Source organism: Salmo salar, unplaced genomic scaffold (assembly GCF_905237065.1).
Source record: "Salmo salar unplaced genomic scaffold, Ssal_v3.1, whole genome shotgun sequence".
NCBI lineage: Eukaryota > Metazoa > Chordata > Actinopteri > Salmoniformes > Salmonidae > Salmo > Salmo salar.
Genome location: NW_025547815.1, coordinates 28,784 through 47,086, shown reverse-complemented (window position 1 = coordinate 47,086; position 18,303 = coordinate 28,784). Strand labels below are relative to the sequence as shown.

The 18,303-nt window shown below is 52.8% G+C and overlaps 1 protein-coding gene across 1 annotated transcript in view; it reads right to left on the bottom strand.

Moving 5' to 3' along the window:
* LOC106594293 (low-density lipoprotein receptor class A domain-containing protein 4) overlaps nucleotides 1-14,817 on the bottom strand; it is a 28,201-nt gene extending 13,384 nt beyond the window's left edge. Inside the window, exon 1 of the mRNA XM_045711592.1 lies at nucleotides 14,482-14,817. Within this exon, the coding sequence (XP_045567548.1) occupies nucleotides 14,482-14,578 (97 nt within the window). The 5' untranslated portion in view covers nucleotides 14,579-14,817. The remainder of the gene's footprint in view (nucleotides 1-14,481) is intronic.
* Nucleotides 14,818-18,303: the final 3,486 nt, after the last annotated feature.

The following is an 18,303-nucleotide window of genomic DNA, read 5'->3' as shown; positions in this document are numbered from 1 at the left end:
GGCTTCCTGTTCCGTACTATACAGAAATGCATTGTGGGTTATTGAACTGCAGTCGGTGGAGTGGTTACATCATGGCTTCCTGTTCAGTACTATACAGAAATGCATTGTGGGTTATTGAACTGGAGTCGGTGGAGTGGTTACATCATGGCTTCCTGTTCCGTACTATACAGAAATGCATTGTGGGTTATTGAACTGCAGTCGGTGGAGTGGTTACATCATGGCTTCCTGTTCAGTACTATACAGAAATGCATTGTGGGTTATACAACAACAACAACAACAACTACTACAACAACTACAACTACTACTACTACTACTACTACTACTACTACTACTACTACTACTACTACTACTACTACTACTACTACTACTACTACTACTACTACTACTACTACTACTACTACTACTACTACTACTACTACTACTACTACTACTACTACTACTACTACTTCCCTGTAGCTCAGTTGGTAGAGCGTGGTGTTCCCTGTGGCTCAGTTGGTAGAGCGTGGTGTTCCCTGTAGCTCAGTTGGTAGGCGTGGTGTTCCCTGTAGCTCAGTTGGTAGGCGTGGTGTTCCCTGTAGCTCAGTTGGTAGAGCGTGGTGTTCCCTGTAGCTCAGTTGGTAGAGCGTGGTGTTCCCTGTGGCTCAGTTGGTAGGCGTGGTGTTCCCTGTGGCTCAGTTGGTAGAGCGTGGTGTTCCCTGTGGCTCAGTTGGTAGAGCGTGGTGTTCCCTGTAGCTCAGTTGGTAGAGCGTGGTGTTCCCTGTGGCTCAGTTGGTAGAGCGTGGTGTTCCCTGTAGCTCAGTTGGTAGAGCGTGGTGTTCCCTGTAGCTCAGTTGGTAGGCGTGGTGTTCCCTGTAGCTCAGTTGGTAGAGCGTGGTGTTCCCTGTAGCTCAGTTGGTAGAGCGCGGTGTTCCCTGTAGCTCAGTTGGTAGAGCGTGGTGTTCCCTGTAGCTCAGTTGGTAGAGCATGGTGTTTGCAACGCCAGGGTTGTGGGTTCGATTCCCACGGGGGGCCAGTACAAAAAAAACTATGCATGAAATTAAATGTATGAAATGTATGCATTCACTACTGTAAGTCGCTCTGGATAAGTGTGTCTGCTAAATGACTAAAATGTAAATGCACTACTACTAATACTACTACTGATTCTAATACTACTACTGATTCTAATACTACTGATACTACTACTATGGCCTCTCTCTCCTGAAACACATTGTGTAGCATTACATGTCTGAAATGTGCTGTATAAATAAAGCTTGATTTGATTTGAAGAAGCCATTTCAGGCCAGCTTGTCTAACTATTTTATCCGGCACGGCCTGCTGGCCACGTTAAGAAGACTTTAGAAAAACAAGTGAACAAGACTCACATACAGAGGAGCCAGAAACACCAGCCAGGTGGATACAGACAGACGCAGAAAAATACACTGATTTAAAACAGAGAATGAAGCATAATGTTGAAGCTTCTAGATTATCCCGTGTGGCTCAGTTGGTAGAGCATGGTGTTTGCAATGCCAGGGTTGTGGGTTCGATTCCCACGGGGGGACCAGTACGGAGAAAAATAAATTATGAAATGTATACATTCACTACTGTAAGTTCCTCTGGATAAGAGTGTCTGATAAAATGACTTAAAATGTAAAAATGATTATTTCAGGTGTTTGAAAACTGAACCACCTTAAGGACGGGGTGACCGTTACCCCCCAGCCATCCCTCACATACTTTGTAGGTAGGTCTGTCTGTCTGTGTCTCTCTCTCCCTCTAGACAGTAGACCAGCCCCTCTCCTTCTCTCTCTCCCTCCAGACAGTAGACCAGCCAGCCCCTCTCCTTCTCTCCCTCCCTCCCTCCAGACAGTAGACCAGCCCCTCTCCTTCTCCCTCTCCCTCCAGACAGTAGACCTTCTCCCTCCAGACAGTAGACCAGCCCCTCTCCTTCTCTCTCTCCCTCCAGACAGTAGACCAGCCCCTCTCCTTCTCTCTCTCCCTCCAGACAGTAGACCAGCCCCTCTCCTTCTCTCTCTCCCTCCAGACAGTAGACCAGCCCCTCTCCTTCTCCCTCTCCCTCCAGACAGTAGACCAGCCCCTCTCCTTCTCCCTCTCCCTCCAGACAGTAGACCAGCCCCTCTCCTTCTCCCTCTCCCCTCCAGACAGTAGACCAGCCCCTCTCCTTCTCTCTCTCCCTCCAGACAGTATACCAGCCAGCCCCTCTCCTTCTCTCTCTCCCTCAGGTCAGCAGTCTGCTGGAAGGGGGCGAGGGCCCTTCACCAGACCAGACATTTCAATTTGAGTCATTTAGCAGACGCTTTTATCCAGAGATATAAAGTTGTGAGTGCATGCATTTTTGTACAGACACACTGCCCTCTCTCCCTACAGACAATAGACTAGTCAGCCCCTCTTCCTCTCTCTCTCCCTACAGACAATAGACCAGTCAGCCCCTCTTCCTCTGTCTCTCTCTCTCTCTGCCCCAGGGCCCTGGGGGTCAGCAGTCAGCTGGTGGGGGAGGGAGGGAGGGGGAGGTAGTCTCGAGCTGCCAGACAGCGGGGGAGGAGGCTGCAGTCTGGGGGAGAGGTGGCTGAGAATCAGACACCCTGTGAATCACTGATGAATACAGAGGACGACTCCAGACACCACAAATATCCTACATCAGCCAAATGGCAAACCAGTACCAAGTAGTACCCTACGCTATAGGGAATAGGGTGCCCGTTGGGATGCACTCAGGGCATTATAGCATTAAAGCTGTACTAGGATAACCCAGTGTGTGTTATCTGTCACGTTCAGGGCCCAGTGAGAGGATCTCACATCTCCTACCTGTCACGTTCAGGGCCCAGTGAGAGGATCTCACATCTCCTATCTGTCACGTTCAGGGCCCAGTGAGAGGATCTCACATCTCCTATCTGTCACGTTCAGGGCCCAGTGAGAGGATCTCACATCTCCTATCTGTCACGTTCAGGGCCCAGTGAGAGGATCTCACATCTCCTATCTGTCACGTTCAGGGCCCAGTGAGAGGATCTCACATCTGTCACGTTCAGGGCCCAGTGAGAGGATCTCACATCTGTCACGTTCAGGGCCCAGTGAGAGGATCTCCTATCTGTCACGTTCAGGGCCCAGTGAGAGGATCTCCTATCTGTCACGTTCAGGGCCCAGTGAGAGGATCTCCTACCCTATCTGTCACGTTCAGGGCCCAGTGAGAGGATCTCCTATCTGTCACGTTCAGGGCCCAGTGAGAGGATCTCCTACCTGTCACGTTCAGGGCCCAGTGAGAGGATCTCCCATCTCCTATCTGTCACGTTCTGGGCCCAGTGAGAGGATCTCCTATCTGTCACGTTCAGGGCCCAGTGAGAGGATCTCCTACCTGTCACGTTCAGGGCCCAGTGAGAGGATCTCACATCTCCTATCTGTCACGTTCAGGGCCCGGTGAGAGGATCTCACATCTCCTATCTGTCACGTTCAGGGCCCAGTGAGAGGATCTCCTATCTGTCACGTTCAGGGCCCAGTGAGAGGATCTCCTACCTGTCACGTTCAGGGCCCAGTGAGAGGATCTCCTACCTGTCACGTTCAGGGCCCAGTGAGAGGATCTCACATCTGTAATGTCCAGCAAGAATCCCCCGAGCTGACAAGGTAAAAATCTGTCGTTCTGCCCCCTGAATAAGGCAGTTAACCCCACTGTTCCCCGGTAGACCGTCATTATAAATAAGAATTAGTTCTTAACTGACTTGCCTCGTTAAATAAAGGTTAAATTTTATAAAAGAAGGAGCGACCCAGAGATCAGGTTGTAATTTCCTGTAAGGAGAAAGGAAATTCACTACTTCTGACCAGGCAACCAACCAACAATTCACAAAATGGGACAAACACCAAATTGAGACTCCTCTGTGTACAACATAAAACACCAAATAATGCAGAGCAGAATTAGGACGATACCCGCTAATGATCAAAAATCCAGAAAAGAGCCGTTAAATTCTACAACCACCTAAAAGGAAGCGATTCCCAAACCTTCCATAACAAAGCCATCACCTGCAGAGAGATGAACCTGGAGAAGAGTCCCCTAAGCAAGCTGGTCCTGGGGCTCTGTTCACAAACACAAACAGACCCCACAGAGCCCCAGGACAGCAACACAAACAGACCCCACAGAGCCCCAGGACAGCAACACAAACAGACCCCACAGAGCCCCAGGACAGCAACACAATCAGACCCCACAGAGCCCCAGGACAGCAACACAATCAGACCCCACAGAGCCCCAGGACAGCAACACAAACAGACCCCACAGAGCCCCAGGACAGCAACACAAACAGACCCCACAGAGCCCCAGGACAGCAACACAAACAGACCCCACAGAGCCCCAGGACAGCAACACAAACAGACCCCACAGAGCCCCAGGACAGCAACACAAACAGACCCCACAGAGCCCCAGGACAGCAACACAAACAGACCCCACAGAGCCCCAGGACAGCAACACAAACAGACCCCACAGAGCCCCAGGACAGCAACACAAACAGACCCCACAGAGCCCCAGGACAGCAACACAAACAGACCCCACAGAGCCCCAGGACAGCAACACAATTAGACCCAAACAAATCATGAGAAAACTAAAAGATAATTACTTGACATATTGGAAAGAATTAACAAAAAAACAGAGCAAACTAGAATGCTATTTGGCCCTAAACAGAGAGTACACAGTGGGAGAATAGACGGCGTTATCGCCTCAGACGGCGTTATCGCCCCAGACGGCGTTATCGCCCCAGACAGCGTTATCGCCCCGGGCAGCGTTATCGCCTCAGACCATCTAGAGAGACATGAGACACACACACCCCCCTCTGGTCTGACTAATGGCCTGTCACACACACACACACACACACACACACACACACACACACACACACACACACACACACACACACACACACACACAGGGGAAGGTTGGGAACAAGTAGAGGGGGGTGAGGAACCCAGACACTGACTGGCTGAATGTAGTTCCCTCAGCTGACTGGCTGGCTGGCTGAATGTAGTTCCCTCAGCTGACTGACTGGCTGAATGTAGTTCCCTCAGCTGACTGGCTGGCTGGCTGAATGTAGTTCCCTCAGCTGACTGGCTGGCTGGCTGAATGTAGTTCCCTCAGCTGGCTGACTGGCTGGCTGAATGTAGTTCCCTCAGCTGACTGACTGGCTGGCTGAATGTAGTTTCCTCAGCTGGCTGACTGGCTGGCTGAATGTAGTTCCCTCAGCTGACTGACTGGCTGGCTGAATGTAGTTCCCTCAGCTGACTGGCTGGCTGAATGTAGTTCCCTCAGCTGACTGGCTGGCTGAATGTAGTTCCCTCAGCTGGCTGGCTGGCTGAATGTAGTTCCCTCAGCTGACTGGCTGGCTGAATGTAGTTCCCTCAGCTGGCTGGCTGGCTGAATGTAGTTCCCTCAGCTGACTGACTGGCTGGCTGAATGTAGTTCCCTCAGCTGGCTGGCTGGCTGAATGTAGTTCCCTCAGCTGGCTGGCTGGCTGGCTGAATGTAGTTCCCTCAGCTGGCTGGCTGGCTGGCTGAATGTAGTTCCCTCAGCTGGCTGGCTGGCTGGCTGAATGTAGTTCCCTCAGCTGACTGACTGGCTGGCTGAATGTAGTTCCCTCAGCTGGCTGGCTGGCTGAATGTAGTTCCCTCAGCTGGCTGGCTGGCTGGCTGAATGTAGTTCCCTCAGCTGGCTGGCTGGCTGGCTGAATGTAGTTCCCTCAGCTGACTGACTGGCTGGCTGAATGTAGTTCCCTCAGCTGACTGGCTGGCTGAATGTAGTTCCCTCAGCTGGCTGGCTGGCTGAATGTAGTTCCCTCAGCTGACTGGCTGGCTGAATGTAGTTCCCTCAGCTGGCTGGCTGGCTGAATGTAGTTCCCTCAGATGGCTGGCTGGCTGAATGTAGTTCCCTCAGCTGGCTGGCTGGCTGAATGTAGTTCCCTCAGCTGACTGGCTGGCTGAATGTAGTTCCCTCAGCTGACTGGCTGGCTGGCTGAATGTAGTTCCCTCAGCTGACTGGCTGGCTGGCTGAATGTAGTTCCCTCAGCTGACTGGCTGGCTGGCTGAATGTAGTTCCCTCAGCTGACTGGCTGGCTGGCTGAATGTAGTTCCCTCAGCTGGCTGGCTGGCTGGCTGAATGTAGGTCCCTCAGCTGACTGGCTGGCTGGCTGAATGTAGTTCCCTCAGCTGGCTGGCTGGCTGGCTGAATGTAGTTCCCTCAGCTGACTGGCTGGCTGGCTGAATGTAGTTACCTCAGCTGGCTGGCTGGCTGAATGTAGTTCCCTCAGCTGGCTGGCTGGCTGAATGTAGTTCCCTCAGCTGGCTGGCTGGCTGGCTGGCTAAATGTAGTTCCCTCAGCTGGCTGGCTGGCTGAATGTAGTTCCCTCAGCTGGCTGACTGGCTGAATGTAGTTCCCTCAGCTGACTGGCTGGCTGAATGTAGTTCCCTCAGCTGACTGGCTGGCTGAATGTAGCTGGCTGACTGGCTGGCTGAATGTAGTTCCCTCAGCTGGCTGGCTGGCTGGCTGAATGTAGTTCCCTCAGCTGGCTGACTGGCTGAATGTAGTTCCCTCAGCTGGCTGTCTGGCTGAATGTAGTTCCCTCAGCTGGCTGACTGGCTGAATGTAGTTCCCTCAGCTGGCTGGCTGGCTGAATGTAGTTCCCTCAGCTGACTGGCTGGCTGAATGTAGTTCCCTCAGCTGACTGGCTGGCTGAATGTAGTTCCCTCAGCTGGCTGACTGGCTGAATGTAGTTCCCTCAGCTGGCTGACTGGCTGAATGTAGTTCCCTCAGCTGGCTGACTGGCTGGCTGAATGTAGTTCCCTCAGCTGGCTGACTGGCTGGCTGAATGTAGTTCCCTCAGCTGGCTGACTGGCTGGCTGAATGTAGTTCCCTCAGCTGGCTGACTGGCTGGCTGAATGTAGTTCCCTCAGCTGGCTGACTGACTGGCTGGCTGGCTGGCTGAATGTAGTTCCCTCAGCTGGCTGACTGGCTGGCTGAATGTAGTTCCCTCAGCTGGCTGACTGGCTGGCTGAATGTAGTTCCCTCAGCTGGCTGACTGGCTGGCTGAATGTAGTTCCCTCAGCTGGCTGACTGGCTGAATGTAGTTCCCTCAGCTGGCTGGCTGGCTGAATGTAGTTCCCTCAGCTGGCTGGCTGGCTGAATGTAGTTCCCTCAGCTGGCAGGCTGGCTGAATGTAGTTCCCTCAGCTGGCTGGCTGGCTGAATGTAGTTCCCTCAGCTGGCTGACTGGCAGGCTGAATGTAGTTCCCTCAGCTGGCTGACTGGCAGGCTGAATGTAGTTCCCTCAGCTGGCTGACTGGCTGGCTGAATGTAGTTCCCTCAGCTGGCTGACTGGCTGGCTGAATGTAGTTCCCTCAGCTGGCTAACTGGCTGGCTGAATGTAGTTCCCTCAGCTGGCTGACTTGCTGGCTGAATGTAGTTCCCTCAGCTGGCTGACTGGCTGGCTGAATGTAGTTCCCTCAGCTGACTGGCTGGCTGGCTGAATGTAGTTCCCTCAGCTGACTGGCTGGCTGGCTGGCTGAATGTAGTTCCCTCAGCTGACTGGCTGGCTGGCTGGCTGAATGTAGTTCCCTCAGCTGACTGGCTGGCTGAATGTAGTTCCCTCAGCTGACTGGCTGGCTGGCTGAATGTAGTTCCCTCAGCTGGCTGGCTGGCTGGCTGAATGTAGTTCCCTCAGCTGGCTGGCTGGCTGAATGTAGTTCACTCAGCTGACTGGCTGACTGGCTGAATGTAGTTCCCTCAGCTGGCTGACTGGCTGGCTGAATGTAGTTCCCTCAGCTGGCTGACTGGCTGAATGTAGTTCCCTCAGCTGGCTGGCTGGCTGAATGTAGTTCCCTCAGCTGACTGGCTGGCTGGCTGAATGTAGTTACCTCAGCTGGCTGGCTGGCTGAATGTAGTTCCCTCAGCTGGCTGGCTGGCTGAATGTAGTTCCCTCAGCTGGCTGGCTGGCTGAATGTAGTTCCCTCAGCTGGCTGGCTGGCTGGCTGGCTAAATGTAGTTCCCTCAGCTGGCTGGCTGGCTGAATGTAGTTCCCTCAGCTGGCTGACTGGCTGAATGTAGTTCCCTCAGCTGGCTGGCTGGCTGAATGTAGTTCCCTCAGCTGGCTGACTGGCTGGCTGAATGTAGTTCCCTCAGCTGGCTGACTGGCTGGCTGAATGTAGTTCCCTCAGCTGGCTGACTGGCTGGCTGAATGTAGTTCCCTCAGCTGGCTGACTGGCTGGCTGAATGTAGTTCCCTCAGCTGGCTGACTGACTGGCTGGCTGGCTGGCTGAATGTAGTTCCCTCAGCTGGCTGACTGGCTGGCTGAATGTAGTTCCCTCAGCTGGCTGGCTGGCTGAATGTAGTTCCCTCAGCTGGCTGGCTGGCTGAATGTAGTTCCCTCAGCTGGCTGGCTGGCTGAATGTAGTTCCCTCAGCTGGCTGGCTGGCTGAATGTAGTTCCCTCAGCTGGCTGGCTGGCTGAATGTAGTTCCCTCAGCTGGCTGGCTGGCTGAATGTAGTTCCCTCAGCTGGCTGACTGGCTGAATGTAGTTCCCTCAGCTGGCTGACTGGCTGAATGTAGTTCCCTCAGCTGGCTGACTGGCTGAATGTAGTTCCCTCAGCTGGCTGACTGGCTGGCTGAATGTAGTTCCCTCAACTGGCTGACTGGCTGGCTGAATGTAGTTCCCTCAGCTGGCTGGCTGGCTGAATGTAGTTCCCTCAGCTGACTGGCTGGCTGGCTGGCTGAATGTAGTTCCCTCAGCTGACTGGCTGGCTGAATGTAGTTCCCTCAGCTGACTGGCTGGCTGGCTGAATGTAGTTCCCTCAGCTGGCTGGCTGGCTGGCTGAATGTAGTTCCCTCAGCTGGCTGGCTGGCTTAATGTAGTTCACTCAGCTGACTGGCTGAATGTAGTTCCCTCAGCTGGCTGACTGGCTGAATGTAGTTCCCTCAGCTGGCTGACTGGCTGGCTGAATGTAGTTCCCTCAGCTGGCTGATTGGCTGAATGTAGTTCCCTCAGCTGGCTGACCGGCTGAATGTAGTTCCCTCAGCTGACTGGCTGGCTGAATGTAGTTCCCTCAGCTGGCTGGCTGGCTGGCTGAATGTAGTTCCCTCAGCTGACTGGCTGGCTGGCTGAATGTAGTTACCTCAGCTGGCTGGCTGGCTGAATGTAGTTCCCTCAGCTGGCTGGCTGGCTGAATGTAGTTCCCTCAGCTGGCTGGCTGGCTGAATGTAGTTCCCTCAGCTGGCTGGCTGGCTGGCTGGCAAATGTAGTTCCCTCAGCTGGCTGGCTGGCTGGCTGGCTAAATGTAGTTCCCTCTGCTGGCTGACTGGCTGAATGTAGTTCCCTCAGCTGACTGGCTGGCTGGCTGAATGTAGTTCCCTCAGCTGACTGGCTGGCTGAATGTAGCTGGCTGACTGGCTGGCTGAATGTAGTTCCCTCAGCTGGCTGGCTGGCTGGCTTAATGTAGTTCCCTCAGCTGGCTGACTGGCTGAATGTAGTTCCCTCAGCTGGCTGACTGGCTGAATGTAGTTCCCTCAGCTGGCTGACTGGCTGAATGTAGTTCCCTCAGCTGGCTGACTGGCTGAATGTAGTTCCCTCAGCTGGCTGGCTGGCTGAATGTAGTTCCCTCAGCTGACTGGCTGGCTGAATGTAGTTCCCTCAGCTGACTGGCTGGCTGAATGTAGTTCCCTCAGCTGGCTGACTGGCTGGCTGAATGTAGTTCCCTCAGCTGGCTGACTGGCTGAATGTAGTTCCCTCAGCTGGCTGACTGGCTGGCTGAATGTAGTTCCCTCAGCTGGCTGACTGGCTGGCTGAATGTAGTTCCCTCAGCTGGCTGACTGGCTGGCTGAATGTAGTTCCCTCAGCTGGCTGACTGGCTGGCTGAATGTAGTTCCCTCAGCTGACTGGCTGGCTGGCTGAATGTAGTTCCCTCAGCTGGCTGGCTGGCTGGCTGAATGTAGTTCCCTCAGCTGACTGGCTGGCTGAATGTAGTTCCCTCTGCTGGCTGGCTGGCTGGCTGAATGTAGTTCCCTCAGCTGACTGGCTGACTGGCTGAATGTAGTTCCCTCAGCTGGCTGACTGACTGAATGTAGTTCCCTCAGCTGGCTGGCTGGCTGAATGTAGTTCCCTCAGCTGGCTGGCTGGCTGAATGTAGTTCCCTCAGCTGACTGGCTGGCTGAATGTAGTTCCCTCAGCTGGCTGGCTGGCTGGCTGAATGGAGTTCCCTCAGCTGGCTGACTGACTGGCTGGCTGGCTGAATGTAGTTCCCTCAGCTGGCTGGCTGGCTGAATGTAGTTCCCTCAGCTGACTGACTGGCTGGCTGGCTGGCTGAATGTAGTTCCCTCAGCTGGCTGACTGGCTGGCTGAATGTAGTTCCCTCAGCTGGCTGGCTGGCTGAATGTAGTTCCCTCAGCTGGCTGGCTGGCTGAATGTAGTTCCCTCAGCTGGCTGACTGGCTGAATGTAGTTCCCTCAGCTGGCTGGCTGGCTGAATGTAGTTCCCTCAGCTGACTGGCTGGCTGAATGTAGTTCCCTCAGCTGACTGGCTGGCTGAATGTAGTTCCCTCAGCTGGCTGGCTGGCTGAATGTAGTTCCCTCAGCTGGCTGACTGGCTGAATGTAGTTCCCTCAGCTGGCTGGCTGGCTGAATGTAGTTCCCTCAGCTGGCTGACTGGCTGAATGTAGTTCCCTCAGCTGGCTGACTGGCTGAATGTAGTTCCCTCAGCTGGCTGACTGGCTGGCTGAATGTAGTTCCCTCAGCTGACTGGCTGGCTGAATGTAGTTCCCTCAGCTGACTGGCTGGCTGGCTGAATGTAGTTCCCTCAGCTGACTGGCTGGCTGGCTGAATGTAGTTCCCTCAGCTGACTGGCTGGCTGGCTGAATGTAGTTCCCTCAGCTGACTGGCTGGCTGAATGTAGTTCCCTCTGCTGGCTGGCTGGCTGGCTGAATGTAGTTCCCTCAGCTGACTGGCTGACTGGCTGAATGTAGTTCCCTCAGCTGGCTGGCTGGCTGAATGTAGTTCCCTCAGCTGGCTGACTGGCTGAATGTAGTTCCCTCAGCTGACTGGCTGGCTGAATGTAGTTCCCTCAGCTGGCTGGCTGAATGTAGTTCCCTCAGCTGGCTGACTGACTGGCTGGCTGGCTGGCTGGCTGTAGTTCCCTCAGCTGGCTGGCTGGCTGGATGTAGTTCCCTCAGCTGGCTGACTGGCTGGCTGAATGTAGTTCCCTCAGCTGGCTGACTGGCTGGCTGAATGTAGTTCCCTCAGCTGGCTGGCTGGCTGAATGTAGTTCCCTCAGCTGGCTGGCTGGCTGAATGTAGTTCCCTCAGCTGGCTGGCTTGCTGAATGTAGTTCCCTCAGCTGGCTGACTGGCTGAATGTAGTTCCCTCAGCTTGGTCACCGGCTGAATGTAGTTCCCTCAGCTGGCTGGCTGGCTGAATGTAGTTCCCTCAGCTGGCTGGCTGGCTGAATGTAGTTCCCTCAGCTGGCTGGCTGGCTGAATGTAGTTCCCTCAGCTGGCTGACTGGCTGAATGTAGTTCCCTCAGCTGGCTGACTGGCTGAATGTAGTTCCCTCAGCTGGCTGACTGGCTGAATGTAGTTCCCTCAGCTGGCTGACTGGCTGGCTGAATGTAGTTCCCTCAGCTGACTGGCTGGCTGAATGTAGTTCCCTCAGCTGACTGGCTGGCTGGCTGAATGTAGTTCCCTCAGCTGACTGGCTGGCTGGCTGAATGTAGTTCCCTCAGCTGACTGGCTGGCTGGCTGAATGTAGTTCCCTCTGCTGGCTGGCTGGCTGGCTGAATGTAGTTCCCTCAGCTGACTGGCTGACTGGCTGAATGTAGTTCCCTCAGCTGGCTGGCTGGCTGAATGTAGTTCCCTCAGCTGGCTGGCTGGCTGAATGTAGTTCCCTCAGCTGGCTGACTGGCTGAATGTAGTTCCCTCAGCTGACTGGCTGGCTGAATGTAGTTCCCTCAGCTGGCTGGCTGGCTGGCTGAATGTAGTTCCCTCAGCTGGCTGACTGACTGGCTGGCTGGCTGGCTGGCTGTAGTTCCCTCAGCTGGCTGGCTGGCTGAATGTAGTTCCCTCAGCTGGCTGACTGGCTGGCTGAATGTAGTTCCCTCAGCTGGCTGACTGGCTGGCTGAATGTAGTTCCCTCAGCTGGCTGGCTGGCTGAATGTAGTTCCCTCAGCTGGCTGGCTGGCTGAATGTAGTTCCCTCAGCTGGCTGGCTGGCTGAATGTAGTTCCCTCAGCTGGCTGGCTGGCTGAATGTAGTTCCCTCAGCTGGCTGGCTGGCTGAATGTAGTTCCCTCAGCTGGCTGACTGGCTGAATGTAGTTCCCTCAGCTGGCTGACTGGCTGGCTGAATGTAGTTCCCTCAGCTGGCTGACTGGCTGGCTGAATGTAGTTCCCTCAGCTGGCTGACTGGCTGGCTGAATGTAGTTCCCTCAGTTGACTGGCTGGCTGGCTGAATGTAGTTCCCTCAGCTGACTGGCTGGCTGGCTGGCAGAATGTAGTTCCCTCAGCTGACTGGCTGGCTGGCTGAATGTAGTTCCCTCAGCTGGCTGGCTGGCTGGCTGAATGTAGTTCCCTCAGCTGGCTGGCTGGCTGGCTGAATGTAGTTCCCTCAGCTGGCTGGCTGGCTGAATGTAGTTCACTCAGCTGACTGGCTGACTGGCTGAATGTAGTTCCCTCAGCTGGCTGACTGGCTGAATGTAGTTCCCTCAGCTGGCTGACTGGCTGGCTGAATGTAGTTCCCTCAGCTGGCTGACTGGCTGAATGTAGTTCCCTCAGCTGGCTGACTGGCTGAATGTAATTCCCTCAGCTGGCTGACTGACTGGCTGGCTGGCTGGCTGAATGTAGTTCCCTCAGCTGGCTGGCTGGCTGAATGTAGTTCCCTCAGCTGGCTGGCTGGCTGAATGTAGTTCCCTCAGCTGACTGACTGGCTGGCTGACTGGCTGAATGTAGTTCCCTCAGCTGGCTGGCTGGCTGAATGTAGTTCCCTCAGCTGGCTGGCTGGCTGAATGTAGTTCCCTCAGCTGGCTGGCTGGCTGAATGTAGTTCCCTCAGCTGGCTGGCTGGCTGAATGTAGTTCGCTCAGCTGGCTGGCTGGCTGAATGTAGTTCCCTCAGCTGGCTGACTGGCTGGCTGAATGTAGTTCCCTCAGCTGGCTGACTGGCTGAATTTAGTTCCCTCAGCTGGCTGGCTGGCTGAATGTAGTTCCCTCAGCTGACTGGCTGGCTGAATGTAGTTCCCTCAGCTGGATGGCTGGCTGGCTGGCTGAATGTAGTTCCCTCAGCTGGCTGACTGACTGGCTGGCTGGCTGGCTGAATGTAGTTCCCTCAGCTGACTGACTGACTGGCTGGCTGGCTGAATGTAGTTCCCTCAGCTGGCTGGCTGGCTGAATGTAGTTCCCTCAGCTGGCTGACTGGCTGGCTGGCTGAATGTAGTTCCCTCAGCTGACTGACTGACTGGCTGGCTGGCTGGCTGAATGTAGTTCCCTCAGCTGGCTGGCTGGCTGAATGTAGTTCCCTCAGCTGGCTGGCTGACTGGCTGAATGTAGTTCCCTCAGCTGACTGGCTGGCTGGCTGGCTGGCTGAATGTAGTTCCCTCAGCTGACTGGCTGGCTGAATGTAGTTCCCTCAGCTGGCTGGCTGGCTGAATGTAGTTCCCTCAGCTGACTGGCTGGCTGAATATAGTTCCCTCAGCTGACTGGCTGGCTGAATATAGTTCCCTCAGCTGTCTGTCTGTCTGTCTGTCTGTCTGTCACACACCACACTGTAACGTCTGTCTCGTCTTATCTTCTGTAATGAAATCAGTAGATTTGTCAACATTCCATTCAAACAACATCTCAACACAACAACGTAACCCAGCAAGTCCCGTGAAACTGTCATCGGGGTGAAACTGTCATCACCGTGAAACTGTCATCAGGGTAATATATACCCTTCATCACCGTGAAACTGTCATCGGGGTAATATATACCCTTCATCACCGTTAAACTGTCATCAGGGTAATATATACCCTTCATCACCGTGAAACTGTGAAACTGTCATCAGGGTAATATATCTCCCTTCATCACCGTGAAACTGTCATCAGGGTTATATATCTCCCTTCACCGTGAAACTCTAATCGGGGTAATATATAGATATATAAACTACCGACAGCGAGACGGTAACGTAACCACAAAACGACCGACAGCGAGACGGTAACGTAACCACAAAACGACGACAGCGAGACGGTAACGTAACCACAAAACGACCGACAGCGAAAACACCGCAACACCAACCAAACACGTATATTTGACTGATAAAAAGTTCCCAAACCATAACCAAAATTGTATTTTAATAATCCTCTACAACGTGTACCTCTCGTTTATAAAAACACATCGTTGTTTACATGCGCGTAACCGATACGTAAAATGTAACATAGTGATAAATCACAGTAATACAAACAAATATCATTTCCGTTTTCCAAAAGCGGCATACGGGATTTCCACTACATTTACTACTTACATATCTCCATTCCCTCCGGCTGGGGACCGGTGCCGTTACAGGAACAAATAACATCAGAGTTGTTATTGGGGCTGCCCGGTGCCGTTATGTTTTGCATGGGGCTACCCCCGGGGGAAGAAAAATGGGACGCCGGTAATAAAACCGGACCCGGGGTTAGAGGCGCCGTGATCGGCCCTTCAAAACTTCCAGTCTGAGTCTGTCTCCGGTATCCGTTCACATTCCCTTGACAACGACATAATCCATATTGTTACCAAGTTAAAGTCATTTGTTTTTAAAAAGTGTATCCGCATAGCATTTGTTCAGACTATTCCTCTCTCTCCGCTGTACTACCGGGGAAAACACCTCTTCCCTTACTACCGGGGATCCTCCCTTACCGGGAAAACACCTCTCCGATCCGCTGAAGGCTTCACGGACTATGGTCCATCCCCCAAAACAAGGAAGCCACTCTCTTCGACCAGACGTGGAGGAGGAGGAGAGGAGAGGAGGAGGGTAGGAGCGACTCGGAGCAGACTGGTGAGGTAGTGACAATAAGGGGTTTCGTTTATCTGGCCCGGGTTACCGCACTGGGAGGAGTTAACATCGGGTTATGGTTGGATTGCATGAGGCCCCTCGCTGGGGGGCCCGTGGAGGCGTGTTTTGCACTCTGTCTGTCTGTTACACATCACACTGGGCAAAGGGGGGGATACCTAGTCAGTTGTAAAGGGGGGATACCTAGTCAGATGTAAAGGGGGATACCTAGTCAGTTGTAAAGGGGGGATACCTAGTCAGTTGTAAAGGGGGGATACCTAGTCAGTTGTAAAGGGGGGGATACCTAGTCAGTTGTAAAGGGGGATACCTAGTCAGTTGTAAAGGGGGGGGATACCTAGTCAGTTGTAAAGGGGGGATACCTAGTCAGTTGTAAAGGGGGGATACCTAGTCAGTTGTAAAGGGGGATACCTAGTCAGTTGTAAAGGGGGGATACCTAGTCAGTTGTAAAGGGGGGATACCTAGTCAGTTGTAAAGGGGGGATACCTAGTCAGTTGTAAAGGGGGATACCTAGTCAGTTGTAAAGGGGGGATACCTAGTCAGTGGTAAAGGGGGATACCTAGTCAGTTGTAAAGGGGGGATACCTAGTCAGTTGTAAAGGGGGATACCTAGTCAGTTGTAAAGGGGGATACCTAGTCAGTTGTAAAGGGGGGATACCTAGTCAGTTGTAAAGGGGGATACCTAGTCAGTTGTAAAGGGGGATACCTAGTCAGTTGTAAAGGGGGGATACCTAGTCAGTTGTAAAGGGGGATACCTAGTCAGTTGTAAAGGGGGATACCTAGTCAGTTGTAAAGGGGGGATACCTAGTCAGTTGTAAAGGGGGATACCTAGTCAGTTGTAAAGGGGGGATACCTAGTCAGTTGTAAAGGGGGGATACCTAGTCAGTTGTAAAGGGGGATACCTAGTCAGTTGTAAAGGGGGGGATACCTAGTCAGTTGTAAAGGGGGATACCTAGTCAGTTGTAAAGGGGGATACCTAGTCAGTTGTAAAGGGGGATACCTAGTCAGTTGTAAAGGGGGATACCTAGTCAGTTGTAAAGGGGGGATACCTAGTCAGTTGTAAAGGGGGGATACCTAGTCAGTTGTAAAGGGGGGATACCTAGTCAGTTGTAAAGGGGGATACCTAGTCAGTTGTAAAGGGGGGATACCTAGTCAGTTGTAAAGGGGGGATACCTAGTCAGTTGTAAAGGGGGGATACCTAGTCAGTTGTAAAGGGGGATACCTAGTCAGTTGTAAAGGGGGGATACCTTGTCAGTTGTAAAGGGGGGATACCTAGTCAGTTGTAAAGGGGGATACCTAGTCAGTTGTAAAGGGGGGATACCTAGTCAGTTGTAAAGGGGGGATACCTAGTCAGTTGTAAAGGGGGGATACCTAGTCCGTTGTAAAGGGGGGATACCTAGTCAGTTGTAAAGGGGGATACCTAGTCAGTTGTAAAGGGGGATACCTAGTCAGTTGTAAAGGGGGGATACCTAGTCAGTTGTAAAGGGGGGATACCTAGTCAGTTGTAAAGGGGAGATACCTAGTCAGTTGTAAAGGGGGGATACCTAGTCAGTTGTAAAGGGGGGGATACCTAGTCAGTTGTAAAGGGGGATACCTAGTCAGTTGTAAAGGGGGATACCTAGTCAGTTGTAAAGGGGGGATACCTAGTCAGTTGTAAAGGGGGATACCTAGTCAGTTGTAAAGGGGGGATACCTAGTCAGTTGTAAAGGGGGATACCTAGTCAGTTGTAAAGGGGGGATACCTAGTCAGTTGTAAAGGGGGATACCTAGTCAGTTGTAAAGGGGATACCTAGTCAGTTGTAAAGGGGGATACCTAGTCAGTTGTAAAGGGGGGATACCTAGTCAGTTGTAAAGGGGGATACCTAGTCAGTTGTAAAGGGGGATACCTAGTCAGTTGTAAAGGGGGATACCTAGTCAGTTGTAAAGGGGGGGATACCTAGTCAGTTGTAAAGGGGGATACCTTGTCAGTTGTAAAGGGGGGATACCTAGTCAGTTGTAAAGGGGGGATACCTAGTCAGTTGTAAAGGGGGATACCTAGTCAGTTGTAAAGGGGGATACCTAGTCAGTTGTAAAGGGGGATACCTAGTCAGTTGTAAAGGGGGGATACCTAGTCAGTTGTAAAGGGGGGATACCTAGTCAGTTGTAAAGGGGGGATACCTAGTCAGTTGTAAAGGGGGGATACCTAGTCAGTTGTAAAGGGGGGATACCTAGTCAGTTGTAAAGGGGGGATACCTAGTCAGTTGTAAAGGGGGGATACCTAGTCAGTTGTAAAGGGGGGATACCTAGTCAGTTGTAAAGGGGGGATACCTAGTCAGTTGTAAAGGGGGGATACCTAGTCACTTGTAAAGGGGGTGATACCTAGTCAGTTGTAAAGGGGGGATACCTAGTCAGTTGTAAAGGGGGGATACCTAGTCACTTGTAAAGGGGGGATACCTAGTCAGTTGTAAAGGGGGGATACCTAGTCAGTTGTAAAGGGGGGATACCTAGTCAGTTGTAAAGGGGGGTACCTAGTCAGTTGTAAAGGGGGGATACCTAGTCAGTTGTAAAGGGGTATACCTTAGATAGATGCAGGTTTGTGAACGATGCACCATGCTAGTCGGATTACTGTTCCATTTGATAATGAAGCTTCCTCCCTCCTCCTTTCACCCGATGAAGTAATGGGTCGTTGCCCGGTACTGCGGCACAAATCAAATCAAATCAAATGTATTTATATAGCCCTTCGTACATCAGCTGATATCTCAAAGTGCTGTACAGAAACCCAGCCTAAAACCCCAAACAGCAAGCAATGCATGTGAAAGAAGCACGGTGGCTAGGAAAAACTCCCTAGGAAAAACTCCCTAGAAAGGCCAAAAACCTAGGAAGAAACCTAGAGAGGAACCAGGCTATGTGAGGTGGCCAGTCCTCTTCTGGCTGTGCAGAGTGGATATTATAACAGAACATGGTCAAGATGTTAAAATGTTCATAAATGACCAGCATGGTCAAATAATAATAATCATAGTAGTTGTCGAGGGTGAAACAAGCACGTCCGGTGAACAGGTCAGGGTTCCATAGCCGCAGGCAGAACAGTTGAAACTGGAGCAGCAGCACGGCCAGGTGGACTGGGGACAGCAAGGAGTCATCATACCAGGTAGTCCTGAGGCATGGTCCTAGGGCTCAGGTCCTCCGAGAGAAAGACAGAAACCAAGGCTTTTACGGCACAGCATAATTAAATCCACCCAATCGGACTCACCCTGAGGTCTAACCCTGGGGTCTAACCCTCAGGACTCACCCTGAGGTCTAACCCTGGGGTCTAACCCTCA